This window comes from Bos indicus, chromosome 5 (genome assembly GCF_029378745.1).
Source record: "Bos indicus isolate NIAB-ARS_2022 breed Sahiwal x Tharparkar chromosome 5, NIAB-ARS_B.indTharparkar_mat_pri_1.0, whole genome shotgun sequence".
NCBI classification, from domain to species: domain Eukaryota; kingdom Metazoa; phylum Chordata; class Mammalia; order Artiodactyla; family Bovidae; genus Bos; species Bos indicus.
In genome coordinates, this window is record NC_091764.1 from 5,944,164 (window position 1) to 5,971,658 (window position 27,495).

At 36.6% G+C, this 27,495-nt stretch overlaps 2 protein-coding genes across 7 annotated transcripts in view; both read right to left on the minus strand.

The window, feature by feature from the left end:
• Positions 1-2,468: 2,468 nt before the first annotated feature.
• BBS10 (Bardet-Biedl syndrome 10) lies at positions 2,469-7,241 on the minus strand. 2 transcript variants are annotated; one of them, XM_019960205.2, is made up of 2 exons: positions 6,428-7,241; positions 2,469-5,842 (listed from the first exon to the last, which is right to left on the minus strand). In XM_019960205.2, the coding sequence occupies exons 1-2, from the start codon at positions 6,610-6,612 to the stop codon at positions 3,862-3,864; spliced, it is 2,166 nt and encodes a 721-aa protein (XP_019815764.2). In that variant the 5' UTR covers positions 6,613-7,241; the 3' UTR covers positions 2,469-3,861. The 2 variants fall into 2 exon arrangements, with proteins under 2 accessions (XP_019815764.2, XP_019815765.2); XM_019960206.2 differs by having other exon boundaries at positions 6,382-6,570.
• Positions 7,242-10,743: 3,502 nt separating this feature from the next.
• Positions 10,744-27,495, minus strand: part of OSBPL8 (oxysterol binding protein like 8) — a 166,933-nt gene continuing 150,181 nt past the window's right edge. For all 5 annotated transcript variants that reach the window (XM_070788841.1, XM_070788839.1, XM_070788843.1 and 2 more), the window contains 7 exons: positions 26,656-26,745; positions 24,772-24,908; positions 22,580-22,765; positions 22,144-22,231; positions 19,258-19,363; positions 17,421-17,523; positions 10,744-14,940 (listed from right to left, as the gene is read on the minus strand). In XM_070788841.1, coding sequence (XP_070644942.1) covers positions 14,808-14,940; positions 17,421-17,523; positions 19,258-19,363; positions 22,144-22,231; positions 22,580-22,765; positions 24,772-24,908; positions 26,656-26,745 — 843 coding nt within the window. In that variant the 3' untranslated portion in view covers positions 10,744-14,807. The remainder of the gene's footprint in view (positions 14,941-17,420; positions 17,524-19,257; positions 19,364-22,143; positions 22,232-22,579; positions 22,766-24,771; positions 24,909-26,655; positions 26,746-27,495) is intronic.

Consider the following 27,495-nt stretch of genomic DNA (forward strand, 5'->3'; position numbering starts at 1 on the left):
GGGTGAGAGGAGAAGGGGACGAGAGAGGATGAGATGGCTGGATGGCATCACTGACTCGATGGACGTGAGTCTGAGTGAACTTGGGGAGTTGGTGATGGACAGGGAGGCCTGGCATGCTGCGACTCATGGGGTCGCAAAGAGTTGGACACGACTGAGCGACTGATCTGATCTGATCTGATCTTAGTCACTCAGTTGTGTCCAACTCTTTGCGACCCCATAGACTGTAGCCTGCCTGGCTCCTTTGCCCATGGAATTCTACAGGCAAGAATACTGGAGTGGGTAGCCATTCCTTTCTTCAGGGTATTTTCCCGACCCAGATATCAAACCTGGGTCTCCTGTATTGCAGGCAGATTCTTTACCGTCTGAGCCAGGAGGGTTGGTACTAATCTCTTGCTATTTACAAAGCTCCATCCTAGCCTCACTCCCCCCAGTGCTGTGATGATGGGAAAAACATATTCTATTCCTTTTGGAAGGAAATGAGTAATTTCTGATAAAAGTTCAGGCTCAAATTGAACTCTTCCCTGTCCGTTTTAGTCTAAAACATGGATATCGTAACATTTCCAGTGTAACATGGTTAAACAACTCTTTGGCTAAAGCCATTGAAGGATGTTCAACTATTTAATGCCTATTGTTTTGGAAATAAAAATGGATTGTGCTGGCCCAATGAGAAAAAATAAGGGGTTCGTAAAAGTTATTGGGGAGAATGTGTTTGTGGACGGTAGACTGACATATAACTACAGAAAACAATAATAAAAACCTCAGTTGAGAAGCTTTTCTCTCCCATGGTATAGCAGATTCTGTTTTCCAAAGATAGCTGCCTCAGCATATCTCATCCCACATGCTGTTCCTATAAGGTGACATCGACATTTCCCATTGAGTGGTGGGACCTGTGTTCCCTCCCCTTGAATTTCAGCTGACCCTTATGGCTGCCTGAACCGACAGAATACAGTGAAACTTGTCCAGCTAAATCCAGGCAGCTCTCAGAACCATGAGAGGCAATGATTCAGTGATTCAAATCAAGTACAATTTGAATAAAATTTTTGAATGAATAAAAATATTCATCATGCAGCAATAAAAACAGAACACGGTCTTGATTTTAATCATCTTCTACATTTTCTTTGGTCTTCTTTAATTTTTATTCAGATTTTACTTTAGTTTTATCTATTTTTGTTGCAGGTCACCTCAAACCCTTTGTGGAAGTGGGTTTAACTATAACATAACCACATTTTTTGAAATGCTCTTTTATCTAACTCAGTAATGTGAACTCTCTAGTGTTATTCTGCAAAGGACAAGGATGACCCATGAAAGCTTTATCACCATTTTTGAGGATGTTTTTAATGAAAATAAAAAAGATCGCTTTGTATAGACCTGTTCTACATTTTCTGCTTCTTTCCCCTGCAAACAGATTCTTTTCCATGAAAGTTTGATAGAAATAATTAGGGCCTCATCTATGAGGACCAGAGCTCCCTAACAGACATTTATTGGCTACTACTATGTGGCAGATATTAGATTAGGTACCAAACACAAACATTCCCAGCTTACAAAGGGGCTCCTGGACCAGTGACTATTTATAGCTATAAATGCCTACCAAACGCAAGGCATGGGCATGCATGTTTTTGAATGCCTTCACTGATGGAGAAGTATTTAAAACAACAGCAGCAAAATAAAGCAAAGTTATCAAGAGACCTGACAGGCAATTTAAAAAAGTGAATGAAAAAAATGATACAATAATTTTAGAGTACATCTATGTATCTATGGATTTAGTATAAGAAAGAGAAATAATACATTCTCTCTATAATCACAGAAGTGAAACAGTGTTATCACATATAACATAATATGTCCAGAGTGGCTTGGCTCAGATGGTAGGCTAAGATGGTAAAGAATCTTCCTGCAATGCAGACCTGGTTCGATCCCTGGGTCAGGAAGATCCCCTGGAGAAGGGAACAGCTACTCATTCCATTATTCTTGCCTGGAGAATTCCATGGGCAAAGGAGCCTGGCAGGCTACAATCAATCCATGGGGTCTCAAAGAGTCAGACACAACTGAGCAACTAACACTTTTGCTTGCATATAACATAAACCTTACAAAAATAAAATTTTACTTAATATAAAAGATTTGCAGGGATGGAACGTTAGATTTTTGGGTGTCACCCTGTGCCAGGCTCATGCTGATCTTATGGATCACATTTTAGTATGTGTGCCGCCCAACTGAGCATGGGACGTTACTGTCTTTTAATATATTGTCAGTCATTGCTTTTTCAAGTTTAATTGTAATGAAATTTTAAAAATTGGTTTTCCTCCATTTAATTTCAGTCCAACTGGTGTCACTACCCACTACACATTAACCTTTAAGGAAAAGCGCCTGAAGGTAGGAACCATATCTATTTGTTTACCACAGCATATTCAGCATCTGGCACACAGCAAGCACTCAAAAAGAATTTGTTGAATTAGTAAACAGGAAACACATAATTAGAACAGATTAAAGAAAACAGTTTTATTCAACAAGTGCTTCTGAATACTCGGTATGAACTTAATACTGCCTGGGGTGTTACAGAGAACTACCAAAAGTAGAAGATATTGCCCTTATTCACAGCTAGAATCACAATATTTTTTTGCATTTATAAACCTTTAAAATATAAACATTAAAAAATTCATATTAGACATAAATATAGCAGTCTCTCGGTATCCAAGGGGGATTGGTTCCAGAACACACACCCAGCCCCGCCTCCCAGCAGACACTAAAATCTGTGGATGTTCAAGTCTCTTATAAAAAATGGCACAGCATTTGCATATAAGCAATGCACATAGTCTTTGTACTTTAAATCATAGATTTAGATATATATATACATAGATATAGATATATATATAATCATAGATTATAGATTACTTATAATCCCTAATACAATGTAAATACTATGTAAATAGTTGCCAGTGCACCTGGCAAATTAAAGTTATGCTTTTGGGAACTTTCTGTAAATTTTTTCCCTGAATATTTTCAATCCACAGTTGGTTGAACCCATTGATGTCCAACCCACAGATCAGAGAGCCAACTGTAACCCTCAAATTATCTATTACTACTGAACTATGGCTATGCATACAATACAAGAAAGCCCAACAGATACATGAACTATCTTGCAAGCTCTTAGAGAACAGGAGAAAATGATAGTATGATTTTCATATTCTTTTTGGAATTATTTCAACTAAAGAAATGAAAATAAATACAATCCACAAAATCCTATTTATGGTAACATATTCAATGGTGCATGAATGGTGAAAAAAATCTATCCAGGCTCTAAATAAGGGGACAATTAAAGTAAAAAATAATTTTACTTATATACTGTTTGAGAAAAAAGAATGAGACTTTTGCTATAGAAATTATGAGTAGGGAAAATGAATCATTTTCAATAAGCAAATAATATTTTATGAACTAAAGTAGGATGGCATTTGGAGACTTCATCCAAATGTGAAATTATTCTATTAACTAACTATAGAAAGGCAAGGCAGAAGGGAAGAAGAGTGAAAAAAGATACAGAAAAGTAAAAGGGAGCTATGAAAAAACACTTTCCCTCCAAACCACAGACTAACTCAAGAGCCGAGACACAGGGACACTGGGGGAAAAAAGATCCACTTACTCAGATCCTGGCTTCACTCAGCCAGACTTCCTCCTCAGAACTGTTCCATAATGAATGCAGTCTACAATATTCATATCTGAACGTCTGGTGGCCTCATGTACTTCTAAGACTTTAAAGTTCTGCTGTTTTCCTAACTAGGTTGAATTAACTTGAAAATCAGTGGTCACATGCCTGCCTTGTTTTATGGCTTGAGTTGGATTAAAACTCTGGTTAATAAAAAGCTTTCCATTTTATAGTTCCTCTTCTGAATCTTGATCATAAACTTCCTGAGGCTGTCTCTTAATACTGATTACTAAGTCAACAGTCAAAATGTTTGTCAAGCACTGAAGAACTGAAGTTAGTAATTGGTATTTACCAGCAACTGATTCCAAACCTGTTTGGTTGCTTATCATGGGTTGATTGGTTTGCAGTGCCTGGAGAGCTCTTACATATACTTGTGGAAAGCTGTAATTTCCTTTCTTAGACTTATACAAGATTTTGGGAACGCCTAAAATTGCATTGGCTATTATCCTACTAACCATGGTTTGTTCTGATTGCTGGCATTTTTTGGCATAGTTGAGAAGATAGTAATGCAATAAGATCTCAAAATTACCACCCACAGGCAAAACACAACCAGCTGGTATAGATGAGGAATAGTAACTTTGGGAAGTACACGTCTCTAGTGACTTATACCTCAGTGGTAAAATGCTGTCCTTTCTAGCAAGTTTTGCAACCTGTAAATTTTCATAAGAAATTTCCCTTCTGGTATTTTCTGGTTTTGAGTTAGCAGAATTACTCTCAATAAAGGGTTCATGGTCATCCATTATCCTCCCTTTGTTTGGGGATGAACATCTCAATGTTTCATCTGTCTGGTATGAATCTGTTACTGCCACTTTTGGTGTTGAACACAATACATTTTGCTCTAATTTGACGCTTGGAACTATCAAATTTGAACATACTTTTAAATTCGTTTGAGTTTTTGCCAGTTCACCTTTGTTCTTTACAACAGTGTCCTGATACGACCTTTGTATTGAGCTGTTAACTATTTTTGGTAACTCATTACTCTCTCTACTATTCTTATATATACAAGGACCTGAGGTACAACTTTGGTCACTGGTTTGTGTCACACAATTTAGATCAAGGTCTTTAAATGCTTGCCGAAGCATTTTAAACGCTCCATGTAAAGCATTCTCATGTTGTTCCACAAGCCCCTGCACCGGTGCACACAGAGCTATACAATGTGGTGCGAATGAACAGGTGCTCATCAAGCCAAGATGAACAAACCTTTTGGATCTAAGGATGAGGGGTTTACAGAATTTTGCCAAAGCAGTGTGAGAGAGTTCATACTGAGAAGAGGCCTCTGGTAGTACAAAGGGAGCAAGACCAATGACTCTCTGGATCAGAGAAAGTTCTTCAGATGATAGACACTCCACCACAGATATGCCATTCAGTCCCGCACAATAAATTACTAAGTCTGGTTGTTTCACAGTAGATAGGAGTAATTTTACATTCTGATTCTGTAAATGTTTCACTATTGCTTTTGTTCTTTCTGTAATCCAAAACTGAGATGTCTGAAACTGTGCTTCTGAATTTAGAGGAAACTCTGATCCAGAAATTGAAAAAAGAGGCTGAATGGTTTCTGTTACTATCACTATTCTTATGTCACCATCTGCTGGACAGTACACAGAAAAGTCTCTCTGAAGCACAAGCCCAGCTATGATCCTGGAATCGGAAACGGGAAGGCCAGTGACACCAACTTTCAACTCAACAAAACAGTCATCCACTAGCTCCAGTACTTCTTCAAACCTACTTTCACAAGCTGTACACTTGAAAACATAGTCACACATCAACTGAGACATCAAGCTGTGATTATTTCTTCCCACTCTTCCACAAAAGTATGCTCCTAAGAGCATCTCTAAAGAGCTCCTACACAATGTTCTTTCTTTAGTGCATGAAGAAAAGATGGACAAGAAGTGTCTACTTAAGTAATGGTCCATAACATAGTCTAATATTTGTGTCTGAAATGTTAGAAAAGCTTGGGAAATGAATTTCCACCGACAGCAATTTTTCCAATGCCTTCCACAGGTTTGAATATTTTCAAAAAGGAAAGAATCCTTTTCCTTGTCTGTGATCTCACGAAGTCCTCTGAGTAAATGGCAAAGAAAGATAATAAATGTTTTAGCACCATCTCCTGTTTTTCTTAGATGACTGGAAACACAGGCCACCATCACCCTGCACAAGAAAGAAAGAAAGCAACTCAGATTTTCAGAGGGCTGCCTTTCCACATCTGAATCAAGTTGAAAGCATGCTTTTACATCTATAAAATGAGAATACTATCGCCTTGATGTACTTAGTTTGTTTTTTCCCTTTTAAAATTTACTTAAATATAGGCTGAATGGTTTCTGTTACTTAAAAGGGAAAAACAATAGAACCACCATTGTGCTATTTAAAGATTCTAGGGTTGGGTCGAGCTGGAAGGAAAGGAGAAACGCTCTTTTCAGTTGTGGAATGTTCCCTAGGACAGTGCTCTAACTCTGAGCGTACACTGGTCTCATCCAAGGTCAGTTTTCTCCAGAAATAGCTCCCGAGAAGCCCTGACCTCTTTACCATCTTCCGGGTTATTGGACCTCTAGCTTCCACTGGCAGAATGGCTGGGCTTTTTCTGCTGGGCGAGAGGGAGAAGGTCAGTTTTCCCAAAGAGCAAAACCTTACGGACAAGAAGTCCAGGGAGATGAAGTGAGGTGTCCATCTGGAGTGCGGGACGTGAGTACCTAAGTAGAGGATGCTCTAAAGGGCTGCAGCCTGCGTCGCGGGTACCTGGCTACGGGATGCTCTAAATGTAGCGCCTTCAACAGGCAGCCTCCATCCCGGCTGAGCAGCACCTCGCCAGTGGGCTTGGTACACAGAACTTGCCGCCCTTCCGGCCCCAGGCAACCGCTCACGATGGTTTCTAGCACTTCCGCCACATGCAACGCCACCGTCACAGACCCCGCAGCGGCCATAGCCCTTCAGGTTCCAGCGGCCTACGCACGCCGCTTGCAGAAAACCAGGATTGCCTGGAAGGAATAGAGCGCGGGTACCGCCGGAAGCGGAAGGGGCGGGTAGAAGACCGGAAGCCGGGGCAACTAGGCTTCTTGGTTGGGCGAGGGTCTGCCGTTCCGCCCGTCCACCGGAAATTGCCCCGCAGTTCGGCCAGTAGAACTAGCGGTCCAAAAGCCCGCTAAGGTAGAAAAAAGGTCGGGGCTTTTCTGAAGCTGTCTCTGGAGAGGAAGCTGAAAGCCCTTCCCCAGCTCCCTAGGTGAATTCATTCCTTTCCTGGAGGCTTCAGCTGCCACCAGATCTCTCCTTTCCCAGGAGCTCGGCACGATAGTGGAGGGACTGGGCCCTGCGGCTAGAATTCGGTTCGTTTCCAACTGCCGTCAAAAATTCGTTCCCAAACCTCTGCCATGAGCTTGTGCATATCCTGTCCACATTCTGCACCAGCGGTTTTCTTTCGCGGTGTGGGCCAGATGAGGAGGGCCTGGCCACGGTCACCAGCTGCAGGCTTCATGCTTTCTGCAGGTGGCTTTGCCGCATTTCCTGGGCTTGAGTATCAACAACATGAAATCCTCGCCACCGCAATTTTCTTTTTCTTGAGCAGAGGTGATAAATGTGAGGACTTACTGGTAATCAATAGTATGCTTTAAAAACAGTGACCCAGGATTATTGCACACAATCCGACGGCAGGAAAAAAAAAATACTGTTAAGCAGAAAGAACATACTGTTTCGTACGTTAAGACACGCCCCTCTCTTTTAAGGATGAAATGGTAAAGAGCATGGGCTTAAGATTTACCTGTGTTTGTTGTGCCATTTACATCTGTGACATTCTTTGTCTCCACTTTTCTCATCTTAAAAGAAAAAATGGTGATATGTAATGGTGGCAGTGGACAGTTTACAAAGCTGTGGGATTTGGGGGGTATTTTTTTGGCATGGTGTGTCATAAGTACTAGGCACTCAACAAATACAACATACTCAACAAATTACCGTCAAGTGTCACCAGTGTAGGGACCCACTATTTCCACAAGAAAGGGATATTTTGTAAGGTTCAAAAGAATTATCAACCCAATACAACTATATAGGAGTTTGGTCAACATCAGGAAAATGACCTTTTAGATGTTTCATTGAGGTTGAACAGTGAGGGGCTATTTTCCCTATCCTTTACTCCTATGTATAGGACAGGAGACACCTGTAAGCCCTCCCATTCCCGGCAGTAAGACAAAACTAACTCGCTCTTAGCCACAAGCAACTGAGGGGAGCAAATACTGGGTTGGAGGATGAAGGAGGAAAACTAGAGGAATGATATCTTGTAACATATGTGATGTTGATGTTGACTCAGTTGGGACTAATAGATAATTTGTGGGGGAAAAACGTTTTCATGTGAGTTTTGTTATCTATGTTTATGTAAGCAAACCATTCAATATCATGGTAATCCAAGTCTATGCCCTGACCAATAATGTGGAAGAAGCTGAACTTGAACGGTTCTATGAAGACCTACAAGACCTTTTAGAACTAACACCCAAAAAAGATGTCCTTTTCATTATAGGGGACTGGAATGCAAAAGTAGGAAGTCAAGAAACACCTGAGTAACAGGCAGATTTGGCTTTGGAGTACAGAATGAAGCAGGGCAAAGGCTAATAGAGTTTTCCAAGAGAATGCACTGGTCCTAACAAACCCCTCTTCCAACAACATAAGAGAAAACTCCACACATGGACATCACCAGATGGCCAACACCGAAATCAGATTGATTATATTCTTTGCAGTCAAAGATGGAGAAAGCTCTATACAGTCAGCAAAAACAAGACTGGGAGCTGACTGTGGCACATCATGAACTCCTTATTGCCAAATTCAGACTTAAATTGAAGAAGGTAGGGAAAACCACTAGACTATTCAGGTATGACCTGAATCATATCCCTTATGATTATACAGTGGGGGTGAGAAATAGATTTAAGGGACTAGATCTGATAGACAGAGTGCTTGATAAACTGCAGATGGAGATTCATGACTGTACAGGGGACAGGGATCAAGGCCATCCCCAAGAAAAAGAAATGCAAGAAGCCAAAATGACTGTCTGAGGCCTTAAAATAGCTGTGAAAAAAGAAGCAAAAAGCAAAGGAGAAAAGGAAAGATATAAGCATCTGAATGCAGAGTTCCAAAGAATAGCAAAGAGAGATAAGAAAGCCTTGCTCAGTGATCAGTGCAAAGAACTAGAGGAAAACAATAGAATGGGAAAGACTAGAGATCTCTTCAAGAAAATTAGAGATACCAAGGGAACATTTCATGCAAACATGGGCTCTATAAGGGACAGAAATGGTATAGACCTAACAGAAGCAGAAGATATTCAGAAGAGGTGGCAAGAATACACAGAAGAACTGTACAAAAAAGATCTTCACGACCCAGATAATCAAGATGGAGTGATCACTCAGAGCCAGACAAGCTGGAATGTGAAGTCAAGTGGGCCTTAGGAAGCATCACTATGAACAAAGCTAGTGGAGGTGATGGAATTCCAGTGGAGCTATTTCAAATCCTAAAAGATGATGCTGTGAAAGTGTTGCACTCAATATGTCAGCAAATTTGGAAAACTCAGCAGTGGTCACAGGACTGGAATAGGTCAGTGTTCATTCCAATCCCAAAGAAAGGCAATGCCAAAGAATGCTCAAACTACCATACAATTGCACTCATCTCACACGCTAGTAAAGTAATGCTGAAAATTTTCCAAGCCAGGCTTCAGCAATATGTGAACCGTGAGCTTCCAGATGTTCAAACTGGATTTAGAAAAGGCAGAGGAACCAGAGATCAAATTGTCAACATCCGCTGGATCATTGAAAAAGAGTTCCAGAAAAACATCTATTTCTGCTTTACTGACTATGCCAAAGCCTTTGACTGTGTGGATCACAATAATCTGTGGAACATTCTGAAAGAGATGGGAATACCAGACCACCTGACCTGCCTCTTGAGAAATCTGTATGCAGGTCAGGAAGCAACAGTTAGAACTGGACATGGAACAACAGACTGGTTCCAAATAGGAAAAGGAGTGAACCAAGACTATATTGTCACCCTGCTTATTTAACTTCTATGCAGAGTACATCATGAAATGCTGGGCTGGATGCACAAGCTGGAATCAGGATTGCTGGAAGAAATAACAACCTCAGATATGCAGATGACACCACCTTTATGGCAGAAACTTTCCTCCTTGGAAAGAAAGTTATGACCAACCTAGAGAGCATACTGAAAAGCAGAGACATTACTTTGCCAACAAAGGTCTGTCTAGTGAAGGTTATGGCTTTTCCAGTGGTCATGTATGGATGTGAGAGTTGGACTATAAAGAAAGCTGAGCGCTGAAGAATTGATGCTTTCGAACTGTGTTGTTGAAGACTCTTGAGAGTCCCTTGGACTGCAACGAGATCCAACCAGTCCATCCTAAAGGAGATCAGTTCTGAATGTTCATTGGAAGGATTGATGCTGAAGCTGAAACTCCAATACTTTGGCCACCTGATGCGAAGAGCTGACTCATCTGAAAAGACCCTGATGCTGGGAAAGATTGACGGCAGGAGGAGAAGGGGACGACAGAGAATGAGATGGTTGGATGGCATCAGGCCTGGCGTTCTGTGGTCCGGGGGGTCACAAAGAATCGGACATGAATGAGCAATTGAACTGAACTGAATGATAGCAAGGTTTTTTTTCCTTATCCATCACAAAGGGGTTACTTGATTCGAGCAACGGACTATTACAAACATTTAAAAGTAAAGTGCTTTGATCAGAGTTCTGTTTAAGTGTACAGTGGAAAGAGAATGGACACTGAAGTCAGACCTGGATTCAAACTTGGGCTTGCTATCACTCTTATTATGTAGCTTTCAGAATGATGTAACTTCTATGAGCCTCAGATTCTTCATCTCTAAAATCTAACTTCCATTTATCTGGAGGTTATTATGGGTGTTCAAGAAGAGTGAATGTAAAACATCATGTAAAGCATACATTAGGGACTCTAGCTGTTAAATCCCTTCACCATCATTCACAACTACTCCCCAAATGACTTTTAACTAAAAACTCATTACTAGTTTTTAGTCACCATGTTATATTCAAAATCATTTGATCAGTTTGCTCTTTTTAAAAACTTTATTTAGAATGCCTAGTTGAAGTTAGCATCATTTTACAGATCATTAGAAAAATTCAATTCTTTTGTCTCTGCAAACATTTATAGTAGGTTAGGAGTAACAGATTAGAAATGTAATACATTACAAAACAGTTGCCTATGACTATCTGTACATTTACTATGCACCTTAAGGAAAATAACTTGACAGTGTGCTGTACTTACACTGCAAATAACATACTTTTATTCTGTTTTACAAAACTGACCAGTGTTTGAATTTATAAATGATCATTAAACAGGATATTTAACTTAGATGTATAGTTAACATGCTAAAAAGTAAAAAATTTCAACTGAAGTTGTGTGGCTCATCAGTTCAAATGTTTCATGGCATTTTTTCTTTAAATTTAATATTGTAAGTCTCAAATAATTTTTCATGATAAATTCAGAAAGAAAATTTTCTAAATATTTTATAAAGTATATTCACATTCATTTTGTCATGGGTTTCTTGTGGCTCTTCTAAATATGTTAATCATATTAAGGAGACACTGGTCCTATTCAATTTTAACAGTCCATCTTCAATTAAAACTGTAACAAAACAAACAGCATGTTAAGAGTGACAAAAAGTAAATTTAATATACTAAATTCACACTATAGGTACACAAAATAAAACCAAATTACATAATAGTGGCAGGGTACAGGTTAAAGAATCTTTTTCCACGTAGTCAAATAAGATAGAAGTTCAAATGTAAACTTAGTGATCTGTGTGGGATTCCTCCCCTCTCAGCTACGGTTCAAATTGGAAAATTTGGTATAAATGCTGATTTTAATATTTCTGTGCATTTAACATAATTCAAAATCATCTGCAGCATCATGCATGGCTCATCAAATGTCATTATCACTGTATGTCAAACAAAAACCCCCAAATATATTCACTGTTCACTGGAAATGTGAAACACTGGAAAAAATGGAATTTTACACATTTGTTTTCTTAAATATTTGACCAAGATATTCTTCAAAAAGTTAAAACTGCCTTCTCCACATAATTTTGTATACATATGGCACAAGTTGACATCCTAAAACAGTGTGAATTCCGTCGAAAAGGCACTGTTTAACAATACTCAGAATAATCTGACAAGTCTAGTTCAGTGATGTCTGAAAGTGAAGAATATATTTGAGATAGGTAAATGGACAAACTCTTATAAAAGTATGGCATTACTGTTTAAACATACTATAGCTATATAAAAGGAAATAAAGTGACACAGAGAAATGACCCTTTTATGACAATTAAGCCTATAAACACTTTGAATCATATTATAGTTCTGTAACACAAAAATGACAAAAAATTATTTTCTTAAAGGCACAAAAGCATGAATACTAAATGAGAGTTGTATTTTACAAGGCCAACTTTTTCAATGGAATGGTAACAAAAATTACACTGTACCTTTATAAGTAATACAAAAAAAGTAGTGATATGAAATACAAATGAAATATCTACTGCTGAAACTTACTTATATCACACACCCTAATTTACTGTCTTTTCTTGGGCCAGCTACCTCTCACTAAATGGTGGATAACTGAAGGCATAGTATATTTAATAACTAAAACAAAAATGCACATGTCAATAACTATTACTTATTTAAATTTTTCAGTGAAAAAATAAAATTTTTGATTAAATGAAAAAAAGAAAAAAAAACTGGTTATAGGTCTTAAATCCTAGAAACCATCATGAGACTCTCAGATAACTGGGAACTGTAAATCATAATTTTTATGAGTCCATGTGTGAAGGAAGATTAATCTCAGGTAGAGAACATTCAAAGTCAATTACATACATGGCTAAATACAAAGTTCATTATGTATTTTAAAGGATTCACATACTAAGCCTAGTATAAGAACTGATCTAAAACTAAGCCACCAATTCCTGAGTTTTGTATTCAGTTCACAGAAAGGAACTCATATAACTAAAAGCGTAAGACTATTAGATTAGACATATGCTTTTAGTGTATAAGAAACAGCATGAGTAACCCTGCTCTTTCTCATGAAATAGTTTTTGACTCCTGGGATAATAAGAACCCATAACATTTGCCCTAACAAGAAAAGTTTTAAAAATAAAGAAAACAACTCCCTCTCTAGTCTTAGAGGATAACCATACAAATAAAACACTAAGACCAAATGAAAGTAGCATACAAGTAGATAAGCCTAAAGCCCCAAAAGGGAGTTTACCAACAAAGAAACATTAAGTTTTCAGGGTTTAAAGATGAAATTATTATTGTGATCAGCCAATCAACTTATATAAATTAATTCTAATTTAAGCCATAAAAAAGGATCGAGTTGTACAATATTTACAAAATATATATTAATGAATAGGCAGTTGAGCATAATATTGGTAACAGAGAGTGAGTACAAAAATGATATCAACAAGTATGAAGTACAAACAAAAAACCCACCTGTTTAGTGTAGTCATACCTATGCTTATATTGGGTATAGGTATATCTTATTTACGTATAATCTATTTAAAAAACATTTTCACAATTATTGTTTTGCCAAAAATACATGAGAAATGGCTCCTCATAAAACCTAAGGAGACTAAAGATCACTGTATTGATTAGGAGGAACAAAGCAGGCTCTTCTTATCATTTTCAGTTTTTAATAATTTAGTAATCTTTCCTTTATTGTATGCTTAGCATGGCATAAACATTGACTATAACTTCACTAGTATCTCACAGTCTCTTCTTAGTCAAGGGCAAATGTAGCCAGAGCAATTATTTCCTCTCTGACCTTCATTTTCATTTCAAAATCTACTTTTGGAATTCTAAGATACATAAAGTAAAAATATTAAACTGATAAAAAATTTAGGGAAAATGTTTGCCTGAGCCTGAACAAAAGGAACCTTGAGGAACTGTGGTTTTGCCACAGACTGCAGTTACTGAAAGCAGAGAACAGAGAATTAAACTTCGGAACTTGATGCTCTTCTTAGATGCTCAACGTATTGCACATTTTAAAGAAACCAATTTTAAAATGCATAATTACCACCACACTAAGTGTCTTTTCTTATCACTCTTCTCTTATTTGGCTTTTGAAGTAAAATATGGGAGATATATGTATATATATTTTCTATTCTACTGTTTCACTGAACACACCAGAATCTAAATGAAAGCTAAAGAAAGGTTTTCATAATGAAAAATCACGATTATCAGCATTTTATATGCCCTACAAACATCTCTAGAATTTAGCCTATGTTATTGGACCAACTGAGTTTAAAAAAATAAAAAAGGACAGCAATCAAGTTTGACCACACTTTTTTCCAGCAAGTGCTTAAGTGGGTATTATATACGTACGATAAGAAAGATAGAATCAATAGATCCAAGTAGCTGCATACCAGTTTTCTGCTGTTGATATACACATATTTATACTTGTATCTATAAATATTAAATTCTAGGGATTAAAAAAATCTTGTGTAAACTTTTGAAAAAAGCAATTTGCCACTTTGTCTCAATTTGACCACACATTTTGTTTGTTTTCTGTAAGAAGACAGTCGAGCTGAATGCTTTGGAAATGATCTTTTTTTAACAGTACAGTGTGTTGAACTATTTATGCCTAGTATCCCATTATTTCCCATTCTGTAACTCCTTACTGATAAAAGTTTTGTGCCTGTTTTATGAAGAAAATAGATTGTTACATATATAAGATCGATAGTATTTTTGTTATGACTGACATTAATGCTATATATTTCATTACATGAACATACCATAGACTACAAAGATTACTGTTAAGGTATATATAAGACACAATTGTGTATACATGTGGATTTATTATACTCACATGTAGACACATTCTGACAAAAGCTAGAAACATTCTGGCACTTAACACATAGTTCACTTTAATAATCAAATAGAATAGCTCTTGTTTCAGGTTAAGGATAAAAGGTATGAAAAATCAACACTTCTACATTTATTTCTAAGGTTTTCAGTTTTATAAATATTGTGATGTTTTAATAAAGACCAAACCAACTTCAACATTGGTCCCAGGCCAAATCTGATCATTCCAGTTCATTAACTCAATTGTAAAGGACTTCTACTTAAACATGAAGTTTATTATGACTTGAAGCAAAATCAGGAGAAAAATGATGATGTAGTCTTTTTGTTGAAGAAAATAGTCCGTGGCAGGTGTGCTTGAAATTAAATGATTTCGAAGAGCCATAATATTTCTACAAAAATAAGGAACAATAAATGTAATAATTACTTATAAAAAATGATAGCAGAGAAATCACAATTTGATATATGGCCACATAATTCAACTGTATAAAATTCAATTGTATCCAGTTCCAACAGTTACCACCCCCTGAACAGGGAACTGATCATGCTATGTGGAAGCACTAGTAGGTTTTGCCTGAATCTGTACTGCACACTGTACCAAATGTATGACTTCATGATGTGTGTTAAGCATGGTTTCCCTGATGACTGTGGGTAAAACATCTGTCTGCAATGCAGGAGACACAGGAGATGCAGGTTTGATCCCTGGGTTGGGAAGATGTCCTGGAGAAGGATATGGCAACCCTCCAGTATTCTTGCCTGGGAAATCCCATGGACAGAGGAGCCAGGTGGGCTACAGTGCAAAGGATTATAAAGAGTTGGACATGACTGAGTGAATAAGCATGTCAAACATAATTCTTAAAGTTTGCAGACTTTAAAATATATCACCTTCTTTGTTATCACAGTGGTTTTAAAACAAAAATTTTGCTTCTCAGTTGGTCCACTAAGATTCTTTTATCTTTTTTTAGGGAGACAAAGGTAGAGATGGATAAAAATCCTTTATTTATCAGGAAAAAAACAAATTTTATGATATTTCTTACTTGAAGAAAGCTCGGTAGGCATTTCATATGCTAACAAAAATAAAATGTTAATTTAGTCGCAATACAAGCTTACATTATCCTCGTGCAACTCTAAATACTTTGCCTAAAACAAGCTGATTAGTGAAGATGTTTTGTTTTTATGCCTTCTTTTAAAGTGTTTTCCCAGTATAGAAGAAGAAAGGAGGCAAAATGAACAAGTAGGCTCATTAATTTATAAATATAATGAAATTAGGAAATGTGATCACTTTATATAAGGACTGATGATGCCAAGATGCAGAAGACATGCTCCCTGCTCTCAGAGAGCTCACAGTCTGACTGGGTGGAGTGGGAGCAGGTAAACAGACCCACAATCAGCAACTCTGTAGTACAGTGCGGAGAAGGCGATGGCGCCCACTCCAGTGCTCCTGCCTGGAAAACCCCATGGACGGAGGAGCCTGGTGGGCTGCAGTCCATGGGGTCGCTAAGAGTCTGACACGACTGAGCGACTTCACTTTCACTTTTCACTTTCATGCATTGGAGAAGGAAATGGCAACCCACTCCAGTGTTCTTGCCTGGAGAATCCCAGGGACGGGGAAGCCTGGTGGGCTGCCGTCTATGGGGTCACACAGAGTCGGACACACTGAAGTGACTTAGCAGCAGCAGTAGTATAGTAAAAGACTAATGGGAACCATACAAGCCAAGTGGAAGAGTTAGAAACTCTGTGCGGAGAGGATGAGTGATCAGAAATGTTACAAAAAGGGTAGCATTTGAATTATATTCTGAAGGATAAACAGGGATTTTCTTGAAGGGCAAGGTGGGAGGAAGGGCAGTTTAAAAAGTGGATTCACTGTGGGTAAAGATCCAAAGAAAAAAGTGTTAAGTCACTTAATCATGTCCAACTCTTTGCAACCCGATGGACTGTAGCCCACAAGGTTCCTCTGTCAGTGGAATTCTCCAGGCAAGAATACTAGAGTGGGTTGCCATTCCCTTCTCCAGGGGATGTTTCCAACTCGGGGATCAAAGCCAGGTCTCCTGCATTGCAGGAAGATTCTTTACCATCTGAACCACTAGGGAAACCCCTATATGAAAGGGCACACTATATTCTGGAGATGTGGGAAGTTTCATAGGACTAGAGCACAGGGTCAGTGTAGAGGAATGGCAAGAGATGAGGTTGAAAACAGCAACTAAATATAAGCTATAAAATCACCAAGAATAGAATAAATATCTTTAAAAAAATCCTCCAGAACAGTTAGCACTGAGTGCTGAATACACAAAAGCAGGTTGGCCAATATAAAAAATTTTAACATCTGTTATAGCAATGGGATACAACTAATCTGAACTTGTGCTGGCCTTAGTGATAGATAGGAACCTTCCCTTACAAGGAACTTCCCTAGGTGTTACAACCTTTCAGTGCTGGATCATCGGGGGGTGAGTGTGGGGGAAATGCAAAGGCAACACTCGAAGGTCTCACCCACTGTTATGAACATACTTTGGTATTTCAACAACTGGTACATTCCAATTAAAATTAGCCATGTACAAAGGACTGTGGAAGCCTTGACGTTCTCAAAAACCATCCCACTTCCACATTTAACTCAGCTACATTCCTATAGTATGCTACAGCAGTCAGATGAGATTCCAATTCTAGCCTCCAGATGAGACAAAACAACCTCCCTCTCTCCCCCAGTACTTCAGTGCCAAAGGAATTTCCTATGTTTCAGTAATCCGGTGTTAGAAGCCAGGGTTCTGGTTTAGCTTAGAAATGTTATAAAAATGTAAAGTTTGCATATGACTTCCTACGTAACAGGATTTTTAACTCCTCTGGACTCAAATGAATAGTCACTGTCAGTATAGATTACCTTTTAATTTCTTCCTGTGTTTGTTTAATAGATTCAATTGAAGTTTGAATGTCTCCCAGTTCTATCCCTTTCTTTCTTCTTGCACTTGGTTTTACTGATTGAGCTAAAAAGACATTGAGAATAAACACAGTGAAAATAGTGGACATATTTAATTATAAACAATTTACATTTCAGATTAATGATTCTCATGTAATAAAAATTTTCCTAGACATTATTTTTATGGTTTAGAGACTAACATACTACTCCTAATACTTGGGATTTTTGAAGTTTCAATCATAGTTCAAAACTAGAACACTATAGATATATGACAAGTAACCATAAACTAGTTAAATTTTGGGTTGAATCAGTTTTATTTTTTAGCCAATTAAAATAGACAAAAATATTTCTTTAAAAATACATATATTAATCTGGAGGAGGTATTACTCTTCTATCTCTTGCCTACTTGTAAACATATGAAGAAGTCAGCTTTTTGAGCACCCTTTTCAGTTTTTTAAAATTAAGTGTTAATGCCATCTTTATTTCCTTAGTCACCTACATTTTAAAACTTTTCTGTTGGTTTTAGTATCTCTTCTACAAATTTTTATTGTCAACCAACAAAGTGTATGGTATTTTTTTAATCCCTTCAAGTATCCATTCCTTCCTTTCCATTTTTGTTTAGATCTTAATCTCTCGCCAGGTCTCAGCTATCTCATTTGTAAACTTAGGATAATAATAATACTCAAAACTTACACGGTTGTAGTAATGTGTGTTTAAACATCCAGTTTGGCTATGTTAGGTACTGAATAAATGTTAGCTGATACATTATAGGTAATATAGTGGAGTGGATAAGACAATGAATTAAGGAGCCAGAATATCTGCATATATAACATATATATACTGCATTACAGGGTATATGACCTTGGGCAGGTTAACCTGTGCCTCAGTTTCCTTTACTGTGAAATGGGAACAACAGCATAAATAATATTCTCCTTTTGAGCACAATGGTACCACGTGACTCCTGCTTTTAGAAAAACTTTATTCATTTTACTCCTCTTTTATCTTGTCTACTCACCTGTATCCCTCAAGCCCAGATTGCTATCATCCATTAAAAATCCTAATAATTCATCAGAGTTCCTTTCCCCTCAAGAACCTTCCCTCAAACTGAATTCAGCTCCCTTTCCTTTAAACTCTTTACTATTTGTTATCTACTGATTTCTTAGCACTTACCATTTCTTCGTCTCTAGTATTATCTCTGTAAAACTGAGTTCCCCAGCTTTAGTGTAAGCTTAGTAAAGACTACGGCTTTAACAAAAAACCTTTATTTTCTCATAACATCTCAGACATTACCTTAATCTTTGATTACATCTCAGTGTAGTCCAAGACAGCTTATAAATTATGTGACTTGGAAATGGCACACTTGTTAATTTAGTTCATAATTTTGATACAGTTATATTTTTACTTGTCTGTGATTTCTAAACACCACAGTAACTTACTATGAGAATGAAAACCTTCTGAAGCATGGAACTGAACCCAAAACTCGAGAAATGGTGCCTGTGCTGAATCTAGGAAACCAACAACAGTTTTCCAGAAGCTAACAAGGCATAGGAGCTACTACTGCTGTGGTTCTTGATTTGCATGCTTCCCCTTTTTTCATTTCTACGACTTTACCTTGTGGCCTGGTTTTGAAATTTATCTATAATCTAAAAAAGCTTTTCTTGCACATCACCCCTATCCCCTACCAAAACTTACAAATCTTCTTGAGTTAATATGAAAACCATTTTAATATATCACAGTATAGTAATATCCTTTTAAAAATTTAGACTCTTTATAATCAATAGTCTGTAATAAATATTTTTACCTTCACTTCCAGACGAGTCCTGGATGTCAGGTTCTGGGGAGGAATAGCCTTTTGCCACTTTCTTCTGTTGCCTGGTAGGCTTATGCTTCATTTTTGGGACACTAACCTGAAAGCAAAAGATCATGTTCTTATGTGAATTTGTGCTGAATTTTGTAACTAAAGATCAATGTTGTACAACTGTCAAAACTGTTCATGGGCACAATACTTAGAAATAAAAACAAATATGAAACTTAACAGGATGTGATACACTTAACTTAATTAAATTTAACTTAACTTAATTAAAACTTAACAGGATGTGATACACTTATACAAAGTATTTCATGTTAATAGGAAATATTAATTTGGCACAAACATTGAAGAGTATAAGAAAATTTATAGTGAAGTGGTTTCCTCCCCACTGTTGATCCATATATACCCAGTCTCTCCCCCACTAAAAAGATACTCAATGCTATTAGTCTGTGTATCTTTCAAGAAATATTTTTATGCACACACAAATATGAATACAGATACCCTACTTTTCTAACTGCACAGTTAGTACATTTGGTATCATCAGAAAAGTGCATTGCCATTTCCTACTCCAGGGACCTTCCTAACCCAGGGACTCAACCCACGTCTCCTGCGTCTCCTGCATTGGCAGGCAGCCTCCTTACCACTAGCGCCACCGGGAAGCCCAAGTTAGCACCTCTAGTTGAATGCTAATTTAACAGTGCTACTTTAAGATCATGCCTGTTTCCAACATTACAAACATTCTCACCGAATGATGCTGGGTTTCCAACAAAATTATTTACCTAAAAGTTTTAATAATACCTGGATAATGTAGAAAGCATCTTACAATAAATGGAAATGATATTATTGTCATGCAGAGCATAATTTAAACTTACTGTAAATATCTGAGTAAATGTACAAAATTCAAAAGTGTATTTAACCATCAATTAGGACTAAATTTTCCTTAGAATAAAATATGTGAGAAGAAACTAGAAATAGAAGGGCAAGGCAATTTATATGCTTATAAAAACACAGAATCAGTGGTCTTAAGTCTTTATTCTCATCTGTTTACTGTTCTAAATAGGAATTATCCCCAGTTAACTATGCCTTGAAATAATTTTGCAAATCTTACTCATTGGCTTCAAATTGAAATTTGTATAATTTTATTACAGAAAATAAAAAACAAGGCAGGTTCTAGATTGAGCCTACACTGTGCCCTCATATTTTAAATCATGGAAACCTAAAATTTTATAACATTTAGAATCCAAATCCACATTCTTAGAGAAGTAGGTCAAATAGTAGTTCAAGAGACTGACATGGCCTGATGCAAAGATAAGGAGATTGATAAGGCCTGGTGAGAAGTTATTTAAAATGAGACAGGGAGTCAGTAATCTAACTCTCAGTAGACAAAGATTTAATGTGATCAGTAAACTCTACTGATAGGAAATATAGATGCCCTATATGTCGCTATCATGATAGTGTTGTTAAAGGAAGAAACAAAATTTAAAATTTAAAAAACATTCTAAATTGTGATAACATGTATATATGTATACACACACCTATATACACACACACACACATAAAAATTTTTTTTTGCCATTTTAACCATTTTAGGTGTACAATTCAGTTGTATTAAGTGCATTCATAATATTTTGCAACCATCACCACTACTTCCAAAACATATTCATTATTCCAAAGAGAAACTCTGTAACAATTAAGCAGTAACCCCTATTCTCTCCTCCCTTCAGTCCCTAGTAACCTCTTTCTATGAACTGCTTATTAGATATCTTATATAAGTACAATCAAACAGCATCAATCCTTTTGTGTTTCATTTATTTCACTTAGCATGTTATTTTCAAAGTTAATTCATGATGCAGCATGTAACAGAACTTCATTCCTTTTAAAAATGGCTGAATAAAAAAAAATAGCCTGTTGTAAACATATACCACATTTTGTTTATCCATCTGTTGATGGACACTTGAATTGTTTCTGCCTTTTGGCTATTGAGAATAATGCTGCAACGAACACTGATGTGCAAGTATATGTTTGACTCGGTTCTCAATTCTTTTGTAGTAGAATTGCTGGCTTATGCAATGTTAAGCTTTTTGAGGAACCACCAACTCGTGCTGCAAGCAGCCGCACCACTTCACATGCCCACGGGCAATGCACGAGGGCTTCAATTTCTCCACATCCTCTCAACACGTATTTTCTATTTTTAAATTATTACCATGCTAGTAGGTGTGTAGTGGCACCTCGCCTCCTTGCAGTTTTGATTCGCATTTCCCTTATGACGAATGATGCCGAGCGTCGCTTCATGTTTGTTGGACATGTGTCTATCTTCTTTGGAGAAATGTCTATTCAAGTCCTTTGTTCATCTTTCACTTGGAATGTTTGTTTTTGGTTAAGTAATGAGTCCTATATATACCCTAGGTATTAAACTCCTACGAGATCAATTATTGCAAATATTCTCTGTTGTCTTTCACTTTGATGTGCCTCCTTAGATGCACAAAAGTATTGATTTTGATGAAGTTCAATGTATCTGTTTCTTCTTGTTGTTCCTCCTGCCTTTAATGTCATTGTGTGTGTGTGTGTTTATGTATTGCTTAATTTAAAAACTATTCATACTAACAATAAAAAAGAATACAGGGCCAAATAAAAGATTATGAAGATTTACTCCTTTTTTCTTCTCAGAGTTTTATAGTTTTAGCTCTTATTTTAGGTTGTGAATCCATTTGGAGTTAGTTTTTGTGTATGGTTTGAGGTAGGGGATCCAACTTCATTCTTTTACATGTGGAAATTCAGAACTATTTACTGAAGACAAAGAAGCAAAGGAAGTGCAGGAGAACTAAAGGGAGGATGTTCCTCTAGGACTGGCAGTCTAATTACTTTTTGAGTACGTACCATTGGAGTGCGATGTTTCACTTTGGTCTGGATAACACCATCTTTTTCGTATTGTATCATATCATTAAGTGGGTCCCATGGTCGAGTACTACATAAATGAAAAAAACACCACTTGTTTAATGACTAAGCAAAGCACTCAAAAACTTTTTTAGAAACTTTCTGTTCTACAATTAGATTTTCAATGGTAATTATAAACTTAGCCATAAAACTAAGATCTGTTATATCTAATCTTCTGATCCTCAGCTTATTTTATAGGCTAACTCTTATCACAGAGTCAGATTTATAATGAACATCAAGGGCAAAATCTCATACTTTGTGTGTGCGTGTGTGTATGTATCACTTAATTTAAAAACTATTCATACTAACAATAAAAAATCTAGAAATAAAGGCAAAAAACTATGAGATATTATTTGTAACATACTTTTTAATTACTTACTCTGCAAACTTGTAATGCCATTCTCCTGTAAGTGAGTCAAGTTCAAATAACTTGCAAGTCCACTCTTCATTTTTTGTTTTCCGCTCTCTGGCAGCTTGTCTTTGAGCTTCTTCTAAAACATACTTTTCTTGAGTAGCTTCTGTTTGGTCTTTGGCATTTATGGCTCGAGTTACCCGCTGCCAGAGTCTAATTCATGTGCAAAAATAACATTGAGAAAACAACAGAAAATCAAATCTACATGGAGTAGGTTTGAGTCCCCCTGAGAGGAAATGATGCCCATGTGGGTTTTTGGCTTTGACAAAGCTAAAGCTCAGATGCTTAGAAACAAGTCAAGATATAAAAAGTAATGCCTTAAATACAGCAAGACAGTGGAGACTAATCTTTTTTCTTGGCAAGAGAAATTTATTACATGAGTTCTTAAATATACGGAAATAAATGGTGCTGACCCATGATGATACAACTCTAGTGAAGGCTCAATAATCTACATTTTTAACAAGCTCCCCAGATGATTCTTGTACATGCTGATTAAGATCCACTGGCCTCAAAGATACAAAAGTGTAATGTCATGTTTTTCAATCTTGGATGCAGCATTTGTCAGGGAATTTAAAAAATCGGAATCTATGGGAGTGGGCCCACGTATTATTTTTGTAATGTTTCCCAAGTGATTTTAATGTGCAGCCAGTGTTGAGAATCACTGATTTAACAAAAAAGACTACTTTTCTATTAGAAGTAAAATCTTTTCCCCTACTAAAGTTTAGTTTTATATTAGATACATAAAAATATATCTATATTCTACCCTTCTGGCAAGACAGTATGTTGGGGCTGAAAAAATAAAGGCTATAGAATCAGATAATCCTAGATGTGCCTCCTCGTGGCTGGGGAACTTACAGTTACTTACCTTGTCCAAAACTCACTTTCTTCATCGTAAACATATGTTAAATTATATCCATGTTTTAAAAATAGTTGTATGCCGTGGCAATGTTTCACTCTTGATGGAGAGCATCATGTGGTTATAGTAAAACAGAATTTTTTCTTTTAATGTGAACATTTTTTTAAAGTTGTTATTGAATTTGTTACAATATTGCTTCTGTTTTATTTCTGTTTATTTTTTTGGCCATGAAGCATGTGGGACCTTAGTCCCCTGGCCAGGGATCAAACCCTCACCCTCTGCACTGGAAGGTCAAATCTTAACTACTGGACTGCCAGGGAAGTCCCCTGAAACAGAATTTTTAGAACATGGCAAACTCAGTTTTTGAGTATAGAAGGAAAGTGGATGTAGACTTGAATCCTCATGAGAAGAGAATGATATGTGTGCAGAAACTCATACTGAGAAGTCAGCTGCATAATGTATATAAAGTACCTAGTAGACTGTCTTTGACACAGCAGCCCCCTTCTCCTAACACAAAGAAAGGAATAGAAGAATACAACTGAGCAGTATGTATACCATATTTTTGAGGTACTTCCCTAGTGTTTCAGACAGTAAAGAATCTTCCTGCAATGTAGGAGACCTGGGTTCAATCCCTGGGTTAGGAAGATACCCTGAAGAAGGGAATGGCAACCCATTCCAGTAAAGTATACCAGATTGAGCAAGAATTTTATGATTTAAGAAAAGAAATTATGGCCTTAATTATTCTCCAACCAATAAGTCCTCTAGAAGCTGCACATCCAGTGCTGTAATTTTTGTATTTTAGAAAATAAAACAAAAGTAGATTTTGTTCTGCTCCCTCCACCTAGAGTTTCACATGCTCAACCCGGGTTAGAAAATGGCTGGATAAAAACCAAGAATCATTAGTCCCGTATTTTTCTGTCTTTTTAGTTCCCTGATCAGGGACTGAACCTGTGTCCCTTGCACCGGGAGTGAGGAGTGTTAACCACTGGACTGCTAGAGAAGACCTAGTCCCGTAATTTTATGCAAGCAAAAAAAGTTTTGTTTTTTTTTTTTAAATAGGCCCTGGAGCAGATAAGAAGAGAAAGGAAAAAAATAGGAATCCTTAATTTAGAGCAGAAGAGCAACAGGACTTGTATTGTAATTACTTGATATTCACATACACCAAAGCAAAATCCTGTCACATCTCACAAACAGTAAACTACTTTGCTGAATTCAAACAGAAAAAAGTGATCACACTGTTGAGGGATTAAAAGAAAAAAAACTCTGGATTTTCATGAAGTTAACTGAAAAATGGTATACTTACTTCTCTGATTCAAAATCTCCCTGCTCTTCAAATTTTACAGTGTGCCTTATTAATCTCCACTGCTTAATGTCTGGTGTTGGATTCCAGAAAACCTCTGAATTATCAGTCTTTTTGTCAGTAATAAAAACTTCACTATCCTGTATTTAAAGATATTAAAAATTAATGTAAAGAATTATCTTTATTTAAAAGGGAATTATGTAGTTCAGTAATAACCATTTCTTCTTGACACTTAATCCCAGTAAAACACATTTCTAAAACAAATACAATAAGTACTTTTCTAAAAGCCCCAAATCTCTTGTTATGAAAACATTAAGAAAGCTGTGGTACATATACACAATGGAGTATTACTCAGCCATTAAAAAGAATTCATTTGAATCAGTTCTAATGAGGTGGATGAAACTGGAGCCTATTATACAGAGTGAAGTAAGCCAGAAGGAAAAACACCAATACAGTATACTAACGCATATATATGGAATTTAGAAAGATGATAACAATAACCCTGTGTACGAGACAGCAAAAGAGACACTGATGTATAGAACAGTCTTATGGACTCTGTGGGAGAGGGAGAGGGTGGGAAGATTTGGGAGAATGGCATTGAAACATGTAAAATATCATGTATGAGACAAGATGCCAGTCCAGGTTCAATGCACGATACTGGATGCTTGGGGCTAGTGCATTGGGATGACCCAGAGGAATGGTATGGGGAGGGAGGAGGGAGGAGGGTTCAGAATGGGGAACACATGTATACCTGTGGCGGATTCATTTTGATATTTGGCAAAACTAATACAATTATGTAAAGTTTAAAAATAAAATAAAATAATAAAAAAAAGAAAACATTAAGATTAAATATATAATACTTGTCCTTAAAAGTCTGGTTGAATAGACAAAAAGTTTGTGAGTTTTCACAAGTTTCACTTAATATCTGAATCGTCAAAGTAGCATAGTGTTTGCTATAGGTACTGTAGACCAGTATGAGGTGCTGCAGACCACCTGCGTATTCAATATACGTGGAAAAAGCTAAGAGCATTTCTTGCATTAAAAATCTGAGCACAATCTCATAAATTTCATTTTTTTAAAAAGAGTTCTATCTTTTTTCCAAATGATATTCAGATAAAAGTAAATTCTAAAAATAACAGAGCATTGTGACCTCTAAGTTGAGTTTCTAGGTCTACCTTCATTTTAACATCATATTTCCCATCATTTCTGATTATAATGCAGAAAAAAGCATATACTAGAGTTAACAGTTAGAATGCATTTGGCACTAGCATGATATGATCCTTTTTTTTTTATTAATTTAATAAGCTCCTCTTAGAAAAATTACATAAATGTGAATTTAGGTCATCAGAGAAGTAAATAAAAGCCACTGGTCTCAAAAAACATTGTATCTTTTCCCAGTTCCTCAGAAGGAACTAGAACTCTTACTGGAAATGCCTCTTCTGGTGAGAGGCAGTATACTGTGATGTGTAAGCACAGCCTTGGAACCAGAGTGTCTAGGCTGGGAATCTTACTTCACCACTCTGAACCAATTATTTAAATTCTCTGTGCCTCAGTGTCCTCCTCTGTAAAATGGGGACAAAATAATAACACTCACCTCATAAGATCACTATACTAAATGAGTTAATATAAGTAACATTTTTAAACAATGCACTCCATAATAAGTGATATAAAAATGTCAGCTATTTTTATTGATTTAAGGTTTTAGAAAGCTCAAATATTAAACTAAATATTACTGATAACAGAGCAACACCAAAATATTTAAGTTGAAGCTTACGTTGAATAGTCATGCTTTTAGAAATGGAATAAGTGAACTTATAAAATCTGATGTTTAATTTTTTCCCACTGAATAAAATTCTTTTTGTAAAGCTAAAATATAAAAATACTTACCCAATGTCCTTCCAAAGTAGCTAGTACTTCTTTTCCCAATTTTAGTTTACCTGATATTTGATTAACACAGTCACTACTACCTAGAAATGGCTTTTAAAAGAAAAAATGTTGAAGAAACATTTTACTTTTAATATATTTACATACAATGTAGACAAAAAAACAAAAACAAAAAACCAACCGAAAAAGTGACTGTATAACTATTCAGTGCTGTTGAGGCACAAATGGTGAAATACTGACTCAAATTTTAGTCAGATATATTCAGTAAAAATTTTAAATTTATTGCTGTGTGTAAACAGATAAAAGCAGACTATACAGGTCCAAGTAAACACGCTAAGAGAGCTAACACTGAAATAACTGGCTCGTGTCTTGGGCTCTCTCGACGCAAGACTGCACTCTATCCATGCTGCAGGATTTTACACAATAACAACTCAGTAAACATAAGAGACTAAGTCATATATTTAATAGGAACTCCTCCTTTAAAACAAACCAATAAAACAACACTCAATCTAAATACTTCTGAAATTCAATTAGAAGAAAAGACCTTTTCAGTCATGATTTTCAGTATCATTTGCCAAGAAGGAAAAAAATCAAAGGGCACTGCATCAGATAATACTTAAAGAGATCCTTCTTATTAGAGCAAAGCTGCTGATCTGCTGGATATCAAGATAGCTGATACTTACAACTAATATTTGGTTGTAAGCATTAAATAATTCATAGAAATATTTTTATCTAAAAATAATGCTGTGCTACATCAACAAATGATACTGTGAAAGGATCTTAAATTTCCCTTCCAGGCTGAGGCAGACAGAATTTTCCAAAGATGACCTCAATTATATCTCT